Below are 17253 nucleotides of genomic sequence, written 5' to 3' on the forward strand. Positions count from 1 at the left end.
GACTGTTCAGTAATGAAGAGGTACTGCAGCATTGTCAAACTCTACCACCTTAGGGTCAGAAGACCCCAGTTCATTGGTTGGATTTACCAGGTTGGTCCCCGTTGCTTATCTTCTCTGGTGGTTTAGCCATGTTTTAAAGTTAAACATGGGCAGTTTTGTGTGTAGAATATTTTCATGTTTTGTGATGGGTAATTTAGTGGAGACCTCTGTCCCTTTGCTCAAGATGGTCAGAACTCTTGGGGAGCCCATGGATATGCACAGGCAGCTTAAATGTCCTAAGAGGGTCTAGGTTTTGAGGTGCAGGCAAGCAGTTTCCCTGTTGTACCACTTAAATGGGACCGCAGTAATAAATTGCAGTGTATAAATGGGTAGTTTTACTATCCTTCACTACTGGACTGCTCAGGGTTTTGCTACTACCCAGACATAACGTGCTGCAGGTGCAGTTAGCACCAGCTTCATCCTTGAGTGTTTTCCGATCCAAGTAGATGTGGAAGTTGCAGAGACCTTAATTTATTCCAAATATTAAAACTATGCATTTAAGTAGTAAAATGGGTACCAGTTAGGCATTGTAGGCAAAATGTAAAAATTGCCATGTGCAAGATGTTAAATTTGTATAGGCTCACTCTTCATATGCTTTAGACTGTTTATGGTGTGCATTTAACGTGATCTTTATGCATGTCAAACTAAATATTGGAACAATGTTACTCATATTTTATTAAACTTAATGCAGTGGTAAAGCCCCCTGTACCCCCACATACCCCACACTCCCTGCTACTACCAATGCAGGACCCCACAACATGTGCAGGAAGGGCGAATTCCCATTTATACATGTACTGTGATTTCCTTAAGGAGCCCTCTGTAATGTTTACCAGATTTTGGAACTGATCCCAAAGCACTGGGGAAGGAAAACCAAGGAAACCCTGCCCGAAATTTCCAAACAAGTCCTTGGAACAACCTGTAGTCTTTGCATGCATTCCCACTAGGTCCCATCAGGTAATCTGTTCCTACAAATAAGCCCAACTGTGGACATGAAGGGCCCTTTAAGTATGCAGACCTTTGTGTGTACGTAGAATTAACCTTCAGACTGTGTAGAGCACACAATAGGGGGATAATGTGATGGGACATAATTCCTCCAGTGTAGTAACTACAAAATTTTAACCCGTCCCCACTCATATCTATCTAATTTGTCATGTAGCAATTTCACCAGACCAGTTACTGGTGAAGCTTCAGATTTGGGAGTGTTTGAACATAGCAAGTCTTTGGGAAGCTGCATGGTGCTTTATGAAACTGGGTATCTATGGTTGCTAAATATTTAGTCCAATGTTTGTTTTCTCAAGTCTGAGGCAGGATTCTATGGCAAGTATTAGAAGTGTGAAGGGTCCCCCCTTCCTGCATACCAAGTTTACGCAATATTAAAGTGAATAGGAAGTGAAACCCTAGGTGAACAGGTATGACCTTGACATTGAGGATGGTGTTTGTGATCAAGCCTCTACAATGTTTGCAGAGGAAGATTGAAAGAAAAGGTCTATTATACAAGTAATAAGGGTCTGTTGAAACAAATAGATGCTGAGGATCCACTGACTGGAACTGTCAAATTATGAAAGCCTAGAGATTACTTTCCACTTTGTGCCATGTTTTGAACAAGCTTTTCCAAATGGGAAGGAAGAGTTCATTGGCTGGATGGCCTGTTTAACCGCATTCAGTCAAGTCCTGTTATTTTAATGAGACTTATTTTGACTGTTGCATTTCAGTTTTTCACATTCCCTTGCATTGCGTCAAATTTCCAACTAAAATATTTACATGTGCAGAGGAGATGGCATATTGTGGTCTAGCCATAATGAATGCAGGCACAGTGTAGTAGATGGGGCAGATGAATGGGAAGGCTGTCCCCTTTCAAGGGTCAACCCAAGAGCACCATTATAACTGACTTGGTAAGACAGCTGTAGTAAGTTGATTGAATCAAAGCCAGGACCACAGGATGGGGCTCAAGTGCTTATAGCTGCTGGATAAGCAAAGTTGAGTTGAATTTGAGAACCTGTTAGATGTGTTCTAAATGTATGATTGTGACAGGAAAAAATGTAGATGGTATGGTTAAGGTAGGTAGTGCTTTTATGTATTTTTATGGAAGCTGGGGAAAGGACCATTCATGGGACAGTCTGTTCCCTTTCAGAGTTACAAATTAAGCTGCATTTGAAAATTCTTAGTCTTGCACATTACCCATATAATGGAATGGGTGAATCTCGACCTGTCCCCATCTGTATCTGTTTAGCATGGAAGGCACATGTGCAAGTATCTCATTTTGGGCTTAATGTACACTGCAACCTAATCTCTGGTATTCTAGTATGTTCTACTCTGAGGCTGCAAATAAGACTAAACTAATCAACAGTATGAAAGCCAGTTTTAAGTGCTTTTTCCTATTATGACACTAACTTCAGACGTATCTATTACTCAAATTGAGTGAAAATTGCTCTTGTGCAATAAATGCGTTTACTTTTTTTTTTTTTTTAAAGCTTGCATTAAACTCCATGTTTGTCAAAGGTAAAATACAGAAAATGCACAACTTGAATCTAGCTTTCAGCACTCTTCAGATCATTCAAGGCTGGTGGGTAACTGGCATGGTTTGCCAGTATTTCCCTCCCTATAGAATTGGTCCTTGGTTTTCTGCTTTTTCAGTGACAAAACTCAAATATTGTAACTTGTACACTACTGTGAGTATACAAAAGTGTTCATATTTTTATTACTGTAATAGTTATAAATTCTTTACCTATATAGCACTCATGACTGGTATGTATTGAGTATAGCACCTTATTTGCAGCAGTTAAAACTCCTTTTGCAGTTTTATGTACCGATTTCCATGCACTAAATGAGTCAGCTGCACACAATTAACATTTCCCAGTTCAGGTATTGAGTAGGTATAAATTGGAATCCTTTTTAAAGGATGCCCTTTTGTTTAAACTTGGGGATATTGCCCAACAAGTAATTCCATTTCTAATAGTAGTCATGAGTGTTAGTTAGAATTAAAGGCATTTGAGTAAGTACATCTGTGTGCAAGTCTTGTCGGTTAACATCCAAAATGTTAAAATCAGGCAAAATTTGGTATCAAAGTGCTTTTTCAGTAAGTGAAATTGGACGGCTGGGAAACTTCCTTAAAAATGTTAATTTTGGAGAAACTTCATGGGCAATCCCCAAGCCTTACTGGCCTTTGACTTTCTACCAGTTGGTATAAATTTACATTGTGTGTGTAGCAATTTGATAAACTGGCAGACCAATTATTGCAAGCCCACCTGCTCAGTGTAATGTGTACTGGTATAGTTATCCAGTTGTAGAAGGAATCTTTGTGGACTAAAGTGTAGTTTTGTATAACAGTTGGAATACTCTGGATTAAAATGAGGCTGGGATTCTCCTAAAATCAGTTATGGCTTCACTCTTCTTGGGTAAGAATAGCCACGGCTTGTATAGAAATAAACATGTTTTTAACCAGGTGAAATGGATGGGGGCTGTATGTAATTTTATATCAAAAATTTGTCGTGCTAAAACCCTCTTTTCCAAAGTAGTCGTATTTCATTAAGTTTTATAATTAATCCTAATGCACTGATTCTGCATTTCATTTTTCCTTTGTCAATGCAGGCTGTTCCTTTGTCATTGGGACATGACAGCAGTTTCTTCTGAATGCAAAAATGGCTTTGAACTGGGTTACATTTACTCCAGCTTTCAGTGTTAAATTAGCTTCATATTCACCGATTCCATAGTAATAGAATCTTAATGAAAGTTGTTTTAGCTGAAATGACACTTGTAGTTAACATATTGCTAAAACTCTTAAATAGGCTACTGTTGGAATCATTGCCCAACGTTGGGTTGTTTGTGTAAGGGATAAATGGAAAGGAGTATTTATGCACTTTTTGAAGTAAGTTCTGCAAACGGGCAAAATAGAATAAGTTTAGAAGTTGCTACATCTATGCTCTAACTTTGAATTGCTTTTCTCAGGATTTTTCTTTGATCTTGTTCCCATGTCCTCCTGGGGTGAGCATGAAATTTATCATTGATTTGGGCTATTTACTATGGTAGTGTTTGGGTTACCGTGGGCTTTGGTTATTCTTGTCGGGGAAACGAGGTAAGATTTGTTCTGGTTCCTGAATAAATACAACTTGTGAAGTGTTACTAGTTGTGCTAAATTAGCTTCAAAGTCAGCAGATGCATTTTGCATTCCTTGCAGTCTGTGAATGAACCTTTCATCTGCCTGTTCTGGGTGGCTACATGCAGTTGTTAACTGGACATGTAGGCTGGCTGGAAATAGCGTGGTTAGTAAGGTGACTGTATATGAAAGCTATTTCCATTGCTTTATGGCAGCAGGACCAGTGCCTGACCTGGGAGTTGTGTAGGTTACAAAAAATCAAATGTAAATTATAAGTTTAAAACTATTGGGGGAGTTTAGTGTTTTGACTTTCTTACAAGGATTACAAAATGAAGCTGTTCACAAATGTCCGTGTGGGATTTTGTATACTGATTAAGGTAAAATTGGGCTCTTGTGACATTAAATGTGTTCAGTTTGAAAGATCAAAAATTAGCAGTTTTCTTCAGTGTAAGCTTATCGAGATGAGTACTTGGGAAAGTTGCAGTGTATTCCCTGTATATTAAGATGAGTACTTGGGAAAGTTGGTGTATTCCCTGTATATTAAGATGAGTACTTGGGGAAAGTTGCAGTGTATTCCCTGTATATTAAGAAATGAAGATAAGTATGTGTGCTGACTTGCAGTAGTATCTCCTCCGTCTTTGCTGGATTGAGCATGTCTGTGGATTTCCAAAAGAAGCTACTCCATGCAGTAGAGTATATATTCCCAAGTGAAGATGCAGTGAAGTAGTCTGTATGATGGAGCATCTCCCTCGAATGAAATGTATTCCATTTACCATACATAATCGCTCTGGTACTTGGCTGGAGACTGTTACTGCACACTAAGCAGCCTTAAAGGTAAGAAACTAGTTGAGTGAAATGCCACTGAAGCCCACATTTGAAATTAAATCAATTTGATTCAGTTGCTTTTGAGAGTGTGAAGGCCAAATCTCCATGAGGGTTACTACAATACTGAGGCAAGGGATGTCTTGCTATGTAGAGGAGAGACTTCAGACTTGAGAATTATGGCAACTCTAGGGGGGGGGGGTAATATTTAGAAGGTAACTCGGATGTATCTAGTTCCAGTGAGTAAAGGCAATCTTGTTACTGGTCTGTTCTGAATGGAATTCAGCTTGCAGTGGACAGGGGGCCAGGAATAAAACTGCAGTAAATGTAGCAGTATTCTATTCTGCAAATTTCCAGATCTCATAGATATATTCATAGACCTAAGGCATCAAACATTCAATGATGCCTGCAAGGGACAATTTCAGTATTGAGTGGTATAATTTGGTAGACCAGCCTTTAAATCTAATTGGTAAATAAATGCTGGCTGCATGTGGGCCCTTCAGGGAGTTGCTGTTTATCTCTACACTGATCTTATGTTTGGACCTTCACTATTTGGCAGCAGTCCATATTGTGCATGACCATAGATGTTTGTATAGTGGGATCATTGCCACACTAGAAGCTCCACCACTCCCTGGGTCATACTAGCAGACTTCCAATGAAGGCAGACTGTTGCATAGTTAGCTGCACTGCTGCTGCTTGGTGATTTGGTCACTTGCTTGGCTGTAGCATACAGTGTTGGTCCTAATTATTGTAGGCCTTTCCAGATAAGTCGGTCTTGGGTTTAGGACCAGCCAAGTGAACCATAATCTCACAAATAAACTGAATGGTGTATATGCTTTATTACAGGGTTCTTGCTTCTCTTCTCATGGTGGGAGAACGTACCTTGATTTTAAGGAACATTGAAGTGCTTTGGGAGCTTGGCTAGTACAACTGCCTGTAGCTAAATCCCATTCAGTTGTAAAGCAGTATAGCAGTGGCCTGTGAATTTTGTGGGTGTTCTTGCTAACCTCCGAGGTGGAATGAGAAACAGTTTGGGAGCATGGCAACTTCAGAGATGTTTGTACTTGGCATTTAGCTCCTGCATCTTACATGGTGCCCAAACTAGTTAAGGGGATCTTGCCCCTTTTGGGCTGCTCCTGTAAACCCCCAGATGGTTTGTGAAAGTACCCCAGATGGTTTGTGAAAGTACCCCAGATGGTTTGTGAAAGTACCCCAGATGGTTTGTGAAAGTACCCCAGATGGTTTGTGAAAGTACCCCAGATGGTTTGTGAAAGTACCCCAGATGGTTTGTGAAAGTACCCCAGATGGTTTGTGAAAGTGTGCATTCATTTTTAATTGAAGTTAGTGTGCTTTAAGCTTCTGGAATATCTTTGCTTCTCACTTTCTCCAGGTCAAGATGTGAAGACTGGGACTTAAAGCAGAGGTGTCGTTTGAACATACCCATGGGATGCAAAGTCTAGAATAAAGGTTTGCCAGTGCAGTTAGGAATGTAGTATAGTAGCTTCTCTCCTAACATTGCATTGGTTTGAGGGATGCTTGAGGCCTGAGTGCCAAAAGTGAGATCCCTGGTCTAGTACTCGGAGCTGTCCTTGAAATTCCAGGTTTTGTTCCCATACATATGAATTGTTAGCTTTGCTGTCTGACAGTTCTTGCAACGCAACTGGTATGGCAGATGTGTGCTACCTGCATAATTGCTTCCCTTTGTCATTTCACTGACCAAGATGAACACATTCAGGCTTGTTACAGTACAACTTTGCCTGTTGGAGGATTTCTCCAACTCTTCAGAAGGTTTCATGCACCTTCCTTGCTGATCAGTGTTGTGAACGGTTCAAGTGAAAATGTGCATGCAGGGGTGACCCAGTATCTCCAGCCAAAGTCATTTGGGCTGAGTAATACCTTTCTGAAACCAGTTAGAATAGGTAAAGGTAGGGCTTTTCATGATCTGTTGCTAGGAAAATCATGGAAGCAAAATGGGATTGAGACTTTTGTACTGAACATCTATGGTATTACAAGGAGAAAAACTGGCATAATATGTGGAAAGTGTTCATTATGAACTTTGCCCTACAGGAACTTCAGTATTAAACCAGTCAGTCCCATAAGGTATTCTCCACATTCAAAAATCCCTTTCTGTCGTGGGACATAAAATTTGGTATGCTGTTGCAGCCCCCCCCCCGGGTTTGTGTTGTGGAATAATTACAGGTTTGGCTTTTTGTTGTAGCTTGAGGATTCTTATCTGACAAAGGGATTTTGTATTCTCTTAAAGCCAGTATTCATAAGATGGTAGTATGAAGGCCCACAGAAAATTGTCCTCACATTTGCTGTGGTGTAAAATAGGAGAAACTTGCAGTTTCATGATAGTTTGACTTGATCGCCATATAGGGCAAATTTAGACTGCTGGTACATGCTGTGGCTAGCAGACTAGTTACATAGTGTGAATGTGTCTAGTTTATATTTCATTAATATGGGTTGTATGGCATTGTGCTGTTGCTACCCAGGTATGGTGTTCCTTTTGGTAAACTCTCTTTGGGGCATTTCGTCAAGACTCCTTTAGATTTGCCTAATCCATTGTCCTTTTGTCTGCAAGTGTCCACACCAGGGACTCCCCTTAACTGATGGCACAGTCTGCAGCTGGAGCCCTGTGAATGTTACCACAAGAACTTGTATGGTCAGACATTTTCAGTGCAGTGTAGGTGCTGTCTGAGTCTCTAGTTGTGACATGACAAATGTGAAATGTTCATGTCCTAGCCAATGTTTTAGTATTTACCTCTGTTTGGAAAAGCAGATCCAGAGTTTCTTCCACTCCAGTTCCTTCTAGAACTAGACCATGCAAGCCTTCCAAGAGGCACCCACAGGCTGTCTCACTCTAAGTTGCTGTGATCCCTCCCCATCATCTTTTAGCCAAGACAGTCCTCTTGACACCTTGCACCCACTTCCAAGTCATGCTCCTCTGTCCCTTTGCCTCACTTTATTCCTACCAGGTTGGATGGAGATCACCCTGGACTCCTGGTTGATTTCAATCATTGATACTTTGACTTGGAAGACCCTCCCACCCTTCCAGTGAATTTCTCAACCTCCCTCCAGTTAACTTTGTCCCCCCCCCCCCCCCGAGTCTGAATCACCTTTCTGTCCAAGGCACCATTCATTCTGTACCTCAAGACCAGCAGGGGAGGGTTTTTTACTCCAGGATATTTCTAGTCCCAATGAAAGATGGTCCTTGGAGACCAGTCTTTAATCTTTCCTTATTAAACACCTTCCTGGTGGTGCCTTCAAAGTGATATCCTTGCCTACTCTTCTGCCCTTGATCCCACTCGAGCTTTCTTAGCTTCTCTGGATCTCAGGGATGTATACCTGGATATCCCTATACACCTCTTCAGAAAATGTTTGTGCTGCTGTGGGTTCATTGTACTTTCAGTTTACTGTCTTATCCTCTGGTCTTTCTACTGCTCTAGCCCCAGCCATTGCATACTTAATGCTGGAAGGAATTCAGGTTTACCCATATTTAGATCTGCTGTTTCTGGCCAGCAGCCCAGACACCTTTAAATCAACATTTGAACTTGGCCATTCCCTTTCTGCAGGCACTGGGTTTTTACAATAAATCTCAAAGTCCCGTCACACTCGAGTCACTGTCTTGTATTCCTGGGGTGCAGGTTTTGGACAGATTTGATGGTCGTCTTGTGGAGAAAGCAATTATATCAGGGTGGTCATGGATGCTCTTGTGCCTCTTCCTTCCATCACAGCCAGGAAAATTCTGAGACTGCTGGGGTTTATGACCTCCCACTATTCCCATACTGCACTTTGCTAAGCTGCATATGAGTTCCAGTGGTTTCTCAAGACAGTTTGGTCCCAACATGCTCCTCCTTTAGATGTCATGATGCCTCTTCCTTGTTTGAAAGCAGAGTTGAGTTGGTGGATGCAGCAACTTTATTAGAACCCTGGCCATCCTCTACAGGTTCTTAACCAGCTCAGCAAATCTTGACATGCCTCCGACTTGGGGGTGGGAATCAACCTTTGCTTCCAGGAAAGTTCAGGGCCTTTGGTCTCCTAAAAGGATGCTGTGTACCTTCCTTCATCTCTGAACTCTGGCAGGTGACACAATCTCACAAGTGGATGCTCTGTGGGGATGTATTCCTGGACCTAGGTCTAGTTTGGGCGTACCCCACTGGTGAACTATGCCTCCCCTATGAACAGTACTTCCTTGCTTCTGTGCCATGGTCCCTCAAAGTGTGGAAGGTGGGCACCCTCTTTCTCATAGAAGGGGAAGGTTCCTCTATGTATTTCCCCCTTCCCCCCTTAATTCAGAAAGTTCTGTTAAATTCTACAGTACAAACAGTCTTGTTGGGGATTCCCTTTTGGCCAAGACAGCACTGGTTCCCTCTACAGTTAGCCAAGGGTCATCAGTTCAACAGTTGTCCCTTCTCACTTGGGGCAAGGGATCATTGATCCATCCACATTTGCCAACTCTACAGCTGACCCTGTGGGAGATAAACTTCTGATGCCTTTCGGGCACCTATTTTCTAAGGGTTTTGCAGGAGGCCAAGAAACCCACTACTAGAAAATCTTATTTCCAAGTGAAGATTTTCTGTTTGGTTCCAAAACCCGTATATTGTAGTTTTGCAGAGTAGTGTTTTTGGTATTAGTCTGTAAAACACTGACTGTATAGTCTGAAGTGCGTGTTTTAGTTTAATATCCTCAGTCAAACTTGTCCAATGACCTCTCTGTATTCTTGATGGTCACTAAATGTTTTATGGAGTCCTGTTGCACCACACGAGGTGGTTAATCTAACCTACATGTCGTGCTGGTACAGTACATAACCCTGCAGTATCGCATGTTTGCCTACTTTTATTCAAATGGGCAAAGTTGATGAATCCTACAATTATCCCCTTTTTAGCCAAAAATCCGGTCACTATGCATGGATATGAATATTTGGACTCCGGTCTCTCGACTGTAATAGGATAGCTATTGATATGCCAGCTAGATTTTTGGAGACTGAATTTGCTGTCTGAATAACTAGAGCTTTTGATTCTTAAATTAAAAGTGTTTTTTAACACTTAAGCTACAGTAAGAATGTGGAGCAAGGTTACTTTTAAGGCTAGCTTCCAAGTTGCTTTCCACTTGACCATTTCAGCCACGTCAAATTTGCTGCTGTTCTGTGACTGCTATGCATGCCTCTGAGCAGTCCTAATGGGCTTGTGCTTGCTCCCTGTGAGGTATCTGTACAGAGCCACATTGTACAGATGCTAAGGGAAAGCAAGGTTTCATAAAATCAGTAAGGTGTAGATCTGTGGAACAGAACAAATGGCAATGTTTTGTGGCAGTTTGGAAATCAGGAATTTTGAAAAGCGTTTTGTTCTGCCCAGGTATCCCTTTGGTGGTAGAACAGACTTAACCAGAAATCAGTTTGTCATTGCTTGTGATGTGGGTATTGGTATCTTGTGCCATATCCTAAACTTTAGATCTATTTGGAAGAATTAATATTTTGCTGTAAATATTGTCGTCAGAGTAGCCACACCACGTTGTGGTTTGGATGGTAGGGAGTTAAAGGATTTGAGGTACCTCTCATTTTTAAGGTTGTTCATTTGTAAGGACTTGTGAAATGTCTCTAATGCTGCCATTTATTAAATATGTTTCAGAAATGTTTGGCCGGCAGGTGAGTACTAACGCCTTTTTTTTTTTTTAGGAGTTTTCAGGGAAGCCACAACAGAGTTTAATGTGGATGCAAGGGCTTTAAGCAAGGCTGGAGGGCATCTTGTCAAAACTAGGGTTTCCAACCCATCTGGCAATCTGACAGACTCCTTCATCCATGACAAGGGGGATGGCACTTACAAAGTGGAATATACACCTTATGAAGAAGGTGAGTGGCCTAAGTTATGGAAGTGCTAGAGTCACCTTGTAAACTTTCTTTTTTCCTAGATATTTCATCATAGCAAAGATGTTCATGAACTGGCTTGGGTTGTGTGCATCTGGAGTACAATACAACATTTGGGTTAGAATAGTCTTGTGCTTGCAGTCTAATGCTCTACCTGTTTCTTAGGACCTATTTTTTCCATTTTACATATTTTTGTGCATTTTTAAAAACTGCTTGGTCTTTTAGAATGCTGCAAGCCTTTGATATGTAGTCTATTGTGATTTGCAGTTAAGCAGCTAAAACACCTCTGTGGTCCAGTGTGCAGACTTGTTTGGAGTGACTGGCAGTAAATGTAAGCTTGGCAGACTTTAAAGATCCAATTGCATATAAAGTGTAGATTCAGGAATGTATGAGCTGACCTTGCTGCCTTTAGTTGGGAGAGTTGATGTGAACCTTGTACATGGTCTAAATGAAGTCTGTGGTAGTTTTTGGATACTTCAGTTCTTGGGCATTTCCTCCTTCCTGCCTGCATATTGTGATCTGTTACTAGGAAGGCCTCAAGGGGAAAGGTGATTTCTAGTGACTGTAGCAACCATAAGACTTGGCAGGGATGATGCTTGTGACGGCATGCTCTGTTCTAATTGGGTGTCACTTTCTGATCTTGGAAGTGACTAATGCCCCAAAGTCGTTTAGGAAGAGCATCTTGGCCTAGATACCTTGATGCCGAAAGGAAATGTGCTGGACTGTAGCATTGGTGAGGTCTGATCAAGTAACAGAAAACACTGCCTAGACTGGCTGTTGGTGTTTGCAGTGATTTCTGTGTTCGGCAGTAATCAAGTTTTAGTATTTGGGTGAGGCTGTATACCCCTTCACTTGCTCCATGGTTCCATTGAAGTTACCCTTGTGCTCTGCCACTGTACTTTAAATGCTGGCTGTGCAGGCAAATCACATGATATGCTCGTGTCCTGAGCAGATATGGCTTGAGCAGTGTAGGATAGCTTGAATGGCCTTCCTTTTATAGGATAGGATATTTGCGTCCTCTTCTGTATACTGTTAAATTTGCTGTGCTACCTTGGATACCAGTAGTAAATATATTTTTCTGGCCCTTTGATAGGTCCTCTGTGTTGGTTTCTAGTCTTTGTATAGCAGTGTCTTGGCATCACTCTTGGCCCTGAAATAACTATTGGTCTATAAAGCTTCCGTGCCATATAATAACGTTACACATTTGTAACTGGCACGGTTTGTATAACTTCTCTTGAAGCCTTAAGCTTGCTGTAATTCATTTTTTGAAGACACTTTGCAGCAAATGCTTGTCTGCAGCCCCATGGCTTCCCTCACTTGATTGGTATCCCTCATGCCTGAGTGGGCATCCCTTTTAGTACATTTAGACCTCTTCTAACATGGAAGGTTCTGTGCTTGGGGAAGTGGATTAAGTGCACACATTTGTACTCTAAATGTGGTCAGGGCTGAAGATGCCCATAAACACTGAGTGCCATCTCCTGCAAAGAGTGACTTGGCTGTACTATTTTTGTATCCCATCTTAGGATCTCTCCTTTGCAGCTTTGCCACTTTAAGGGTGTAAAAGCTGACCCTTATCAGTGCTGGATAAGACGGCAAGCTGCTTTTCCTGTTGTGGGCTGCTTCATGTGATTTGAGGTGGCCTGAACCAAAGGAAGTCGTGCAGATAGACCTAAGCTTGGAATTTAAAATTTATAAAATACCAGAAAAGTGCCAGTGTCAAGCAGTCTTAAGATTGTGTAGTTTATACTAGGATATTGGTGTGCAGACCAAATACCAGCCTAGCCAATAACCAGAAGTCAGAGTCCAGGCCTGTATCCGTGAGGCAAAGACCTTGAACCATTATGCCAAATCACATTTAATGTGGTAGGGGTTTGCTGTGGGTTGTAGTATATACGTCTGATGGTAATGAACTGAAATTGGTGGCCATTGTGGTCATTTAATCTCATGTATGTACTCTAAGCCAAAGTGCCTATAATTGAATAAATCTGTGAGCCTACAAGGGGGTTGTGGGTTGCTCTATATGCATCCAAGAGCAACATGCAAGCTGCTTTACTGCATCTATGTATTTTTTGTCAGACAAGTGCAGCAAAAGTGGCTGTAATTGGTTGGCATGAAGGCAGTCTGAAACTGACCCATGTTAAGTTTGATTTGGCTTGGCAGGCTAGTGGATGAATAAAACAAGCTGACCACACTAATTGACATCTAAATTGTATGTAGTCAGTGGCTGCACTGAGTGGGTGCTGTTTAATACAGACTCTGGCCATTTTGAATACATATTGCCACAGGCCATTTAGTTGCCTCCAGCAGACCCCTTGCTTTGACATTACTTACCAAAACTGGATGGATTTAGTCTGAAGAACCATAGCAGAAGAGGTTGGGGAACCTGGGTTCATGCTGGCCTCCGGTTAAGGATGAAGTGGATGGCAAAGTTTAGTTTAACTTAGATCAGTGTAAAGCCAAGACTCCATCTGCAAGCTTACTTTATTCGTGGCATGTGAACATAGCAACTGTCCAGGTTTGTCTGATGCAGTTCCCATTATTTTTTTTTTTTTCCCCTCTGGTAAGGGGTCTGCAGGAAACTGTCTCCATCAATGACTATAGGAAGCTGGCAAGTGGGTGGTTTTGTTTGCTGTAGCATCTCTTACACTATATGGAGAGAGTAGTAGGCAACTTTTTTTTCATCTTGCGAGTAGATGAAATGTTTAACCATTTGGGTTAGTGTATTCCTAGAACAAAGTGATGTTAGCTAAGTCTCTTGAAGACTTGACAGTTTCCAAAGGAGATTGGAATGTGCTGCTTGGGATGATTCCAGGCTGGGTTGATAGCAGTTTACTTTAAGTGGTATTAATTGGTACTTGTGAAAGAAATGAATGGTCCCACATAGTCTATAATTTTGTTTCTGCAATTGGCCATGGGGCGATTTCAGACTCCAGTAGTGCCTCTGCAAGTGGATGAAGTGAGGAGGTCTCGCATTTTTGGTGTAAGAGTAAATTTTAATGGTGTAGGAAGACATTGATACAGATCCAAACCACCTATTGGGAAGTCTGCCTGAACCTTGTAGAGGTTATGGATACATTCCAGATTTAATCAAGTCTGGAGAAAGAGGTTTAATCAAATGCAACTAAACTTTGTCAAGTGATAAGTTCTTGGATTGCATTTTCCAAAGACTGCTGTTGAACAAAAGCTCTGAAGGTACAAGTGGATGCTTGAGACTGCACTAAATACTTCCAGTGGAATAATATGCTGACAGTAAATGGTCTGGAAGCCTAGGGAGATTTTAGATGTATGCAACCAATCCCTATGCACACAGAAGAAAAAGGGGGTATTTTGGAGAGTAGGCCAGCATAAATGACTTCACTTTAACTCAGTAGGTTGAGCCTCTTCCCAGAGGAGGAAATGTATACAGAGCAAGCTTCCAAGAAAAATCCCACAATCTTGAACACTTTATTGCTCTGTACATTTGTTCATAGGTTCATAGATTAGTACTAAGCTAACTACCCTTGCGAGCCATTTTAAGCCTAGCCAGTTGTCCCTTGGGAGACTCTAACCCTGCACTTTGTGTTTGCAAGGCATACACCTTAACCATTAGGCCACCCTCCCAACCCCAGCATAGTAAAGGAAGAAATCTACTACTGGAGGGTGGCAGTAGTCTGTTCCACAAATGCATTATCTTTAATCTAGGCAGTTCCATGATTTGAGCAGTTGCCTTGGTTCAAGCTGTAATCCATCCAGGTCTGTGTAGCTTTGAGAGGATGTCTGCTAGTTTATAATGCGATTCCCCTGATTCGGCAAGATGAGATGAAAGGAGCCAATTGGTGTTTTGAACACAAACTAATGGATAGTTTCTTATCCAAGACACTGGAGCTGAAGGGTTTTTTGTTTGCCACAGGAGAACGCAGCTAAGCAATTTAATTTAACTAGACTGTCTAGACAAGTATGCCCAGTATCTGCTTTTCCATTTAGTTGAAGTTGCAGACTTTAGTTTTTCTGCTTTAGTAAGCTCTCATAAATTTTGTGATCCTGCACTTGAGACGTGATCAGATTCTGTATCTCTTAGAATTAACAGTTAAAATTTTTAATAACTGCAGTAGTGTCACTTATTGAAATTTTCATTGATTGCATTACAGATTGAGAAGGTAGATTTTAGGGAAGCTACACTTCTCCATGAAGAGGAGGAAAATCCTTTAAATCATTTGAGGGGTGCCAATCTTTGTATATTATGAAGTACAATCTGGCAGGTCTTAGATTCTGTAAAATCATGTTTTAATTTGAGGTCCCTTTTTAATGAAACTGACTTGTTGCATTTTTTCTGCCAGTAGTGTGCTTGAACCCATTTCACTGCAGAATTTTTTTTGTTGCTGACAGGTATCCACTCAGTTGATGTGACATACAATGGTAGTCCTGTTCCAAACAGCCCTTTCAGGGTCCCAGTGACAGAAGGGTGCGACCCATCCAGGGTTAGAGTTCATGGGCCAGGTATTCAGCATGGAATTACAAACAAGCCAAACCAGTTCACTGTGGAGACCAGGTTTGTATGAATATGTACTTTTGTGTAGCCATGCAGTTTTGTTTAAAAAGTGGGGTTATAGTGGGGTTATAGTGGCCTTGTTACATAGACTTTTTAATGAGCTGGGAACTTTCTTACCTGAACAATACCCCACACTACAAGCAGATATAGATAGGGGTTTGTATGGTGAGGTGTTCCAGTGAAGGCGAATTGCCGAGGTACCAGGGCATATTAAGAGAACTTTTTTCATCATCTCTGTGTTTGGCGTTTCCTATCTACTTGTAGTGTGGGGTATTTTGGTTTTTGTTCGCATCATTTTGTTTTCTCATGGATCATATTCTAGCAGAAGGAAGTTCCTGTGGTGAGAATTTATTCACTGAATTTGTGAAGGAGAGAACGAAAATTTGCTGCTTCAGATTTATGATCTGCCAGTGTCACAGATTCCTGATCGGATGATTTTGTTCCGTTGGAGAGGTTGATGTCCAAAGAGGTGACCGTTTTTTATGATTCTAAACTGCTTGAAAAAGGTTTCCTTGAACATTACCCCTAGAAGGCTGTGCATTGATAGGCTGCCTGCTGGCGGCTTTGGTGAGGATGAGTGACCTGCTTTCAGAATGGAGACAGGTTGCACAAGAATGCACCCTCAATTGGCTTAAAATGAGAAACAATAGAACTGTTTACAATCTACGTAAAGATGTTGAATTACAGCATGAGTTGATGAACAAAACCCCACCTAACGTCTTTCAAGGTACTTTCAGAACTATCCATGAAAAAATAAAGTAGAAAATGATGTTATGGGGAGAGGGATCAAAACTTAACAGGGCATAAGGGATTAGGGATTATGAAAAAAACGAAGTATTTAATTGGCCACGTAAAGGTTGCTGTCTGCATCAGAACACCAAGATGCGCATGCCCAGGAGTGAGGACTGTTTGTTTTGTTCATCTATGGAGACTGTTGGTAGTCGGAAGAGTGTATCTTTTGAAGACGCCAGAACAGATGGTTCAACTGAATGGGCTGAGACTGGTAAATTCGATCAGAGCGTCAAGAAAATGAATTCAAATGTGCAGACCCGTTCAAGAAAGAATCAAGGGAAGTTGACTTTTTTTCACAAAAATAAAAAGTAAGAATCTTTGATGCTTCCCATCCTTTGAGTTCAGCTTGTATTGATGGCAATACATTTATTCATGATTCGGACATCAATGCGAGTTCACTGGATTTTTTTAATGGCATTAATGGTGAGGGTGGTTTTTCCACTCGTGATAACCTGAGCATTATTCACCTTTCCAATGTTACTTTGTCCAAGGAATTTTTGTAGCGTTTTATGTAAAGGTACTAATTTATACCTACTAAACTGCCCATGTTAGCAGATCTAATTTTGGATATTAGAAGGTTTGTCCGCAAATTGAATTTGAAGGTTTATTTTTCTGAACGCAATTCAGATATGTGTTGGTACTTTAAATGGGATTGTGGAAGATGATGATGATGAACTGTTTAATCTGAGTATTTGACATTCATAAAGAATTGACCTTTGAAAATGTAATTGATGGTAATATCTCAGATGGACTGTTTGGGGTGGGCTATGCACGTTTAGGTTTGCCTTGTTTCTCTAATGGTACCTTTTTGCCTCCAATGTTAGACAGCCATTAATATTTTTGAACATGTGGTATGTGCAAGCATTGAAAGAGAATATGTAGATTTTTGTAGAAAAGAGAGGTTATTTAATCTTTCTAAGAATGAATGGCTTGCCTTAAAGGAATTCAGAACCAAGTTAAAGTGACAGTGAGACCTGCTGATAAAGGAGGCAATTGGGTAGTCATGGACAATGTGAAATATTGCTTAGAGAAGACTTGTATAGGAAATTGAATCATAACCCACTAAGTGCACAGATGAACTTGTTGAATTGCTTGAGAGAGGGGAAAGACTTT

At 41.1% G+C, this 17253-nt stretch overlaps 1 protein-coding gene across 8 annotated transcripts in view; it reads left to right on the plus strand.

Moving 5' to 3' along the window:
• Positions 1 to 17253, plus strand: part of FLNA (filamin A) — a 1106834-nt gene that overhangs the window by 645432 nt on the left and 444149 nt on the right. For all 8 annotated transcript variants that reach the window (XM_044080337.1, XM_044080332.1, XM_044080334.1 and 5 more), the window contains 2 exons: positions 10632 to 10805; positions 15186 to 15348. In XM_044080337.1, the coding sequence (XP_043936272.1) occupies positions 10632 to 10805; positions 15186 to 15348 (337 nt within the window). The remainder of the gene's footprint in view (positions 1 to 10631; positions 10806 to 15185; positions 15349 to 17253) is intronic.

This window comes from Protopterus annectens, chromosome 8.part0 (genome assembly GCF_019279795.1).
Source record: "Protopterus annectens isolate FY-2018-M chromosome 8.part0, PAN1.0, whole genome shotgun sequence".
In the NCBI taxonomy this organism is placed as follows: Eukaryota; Metazoa; Chordata; order Ceratodontiformes; family Protopteridae; genus Protopterus; species Protopterus annectens.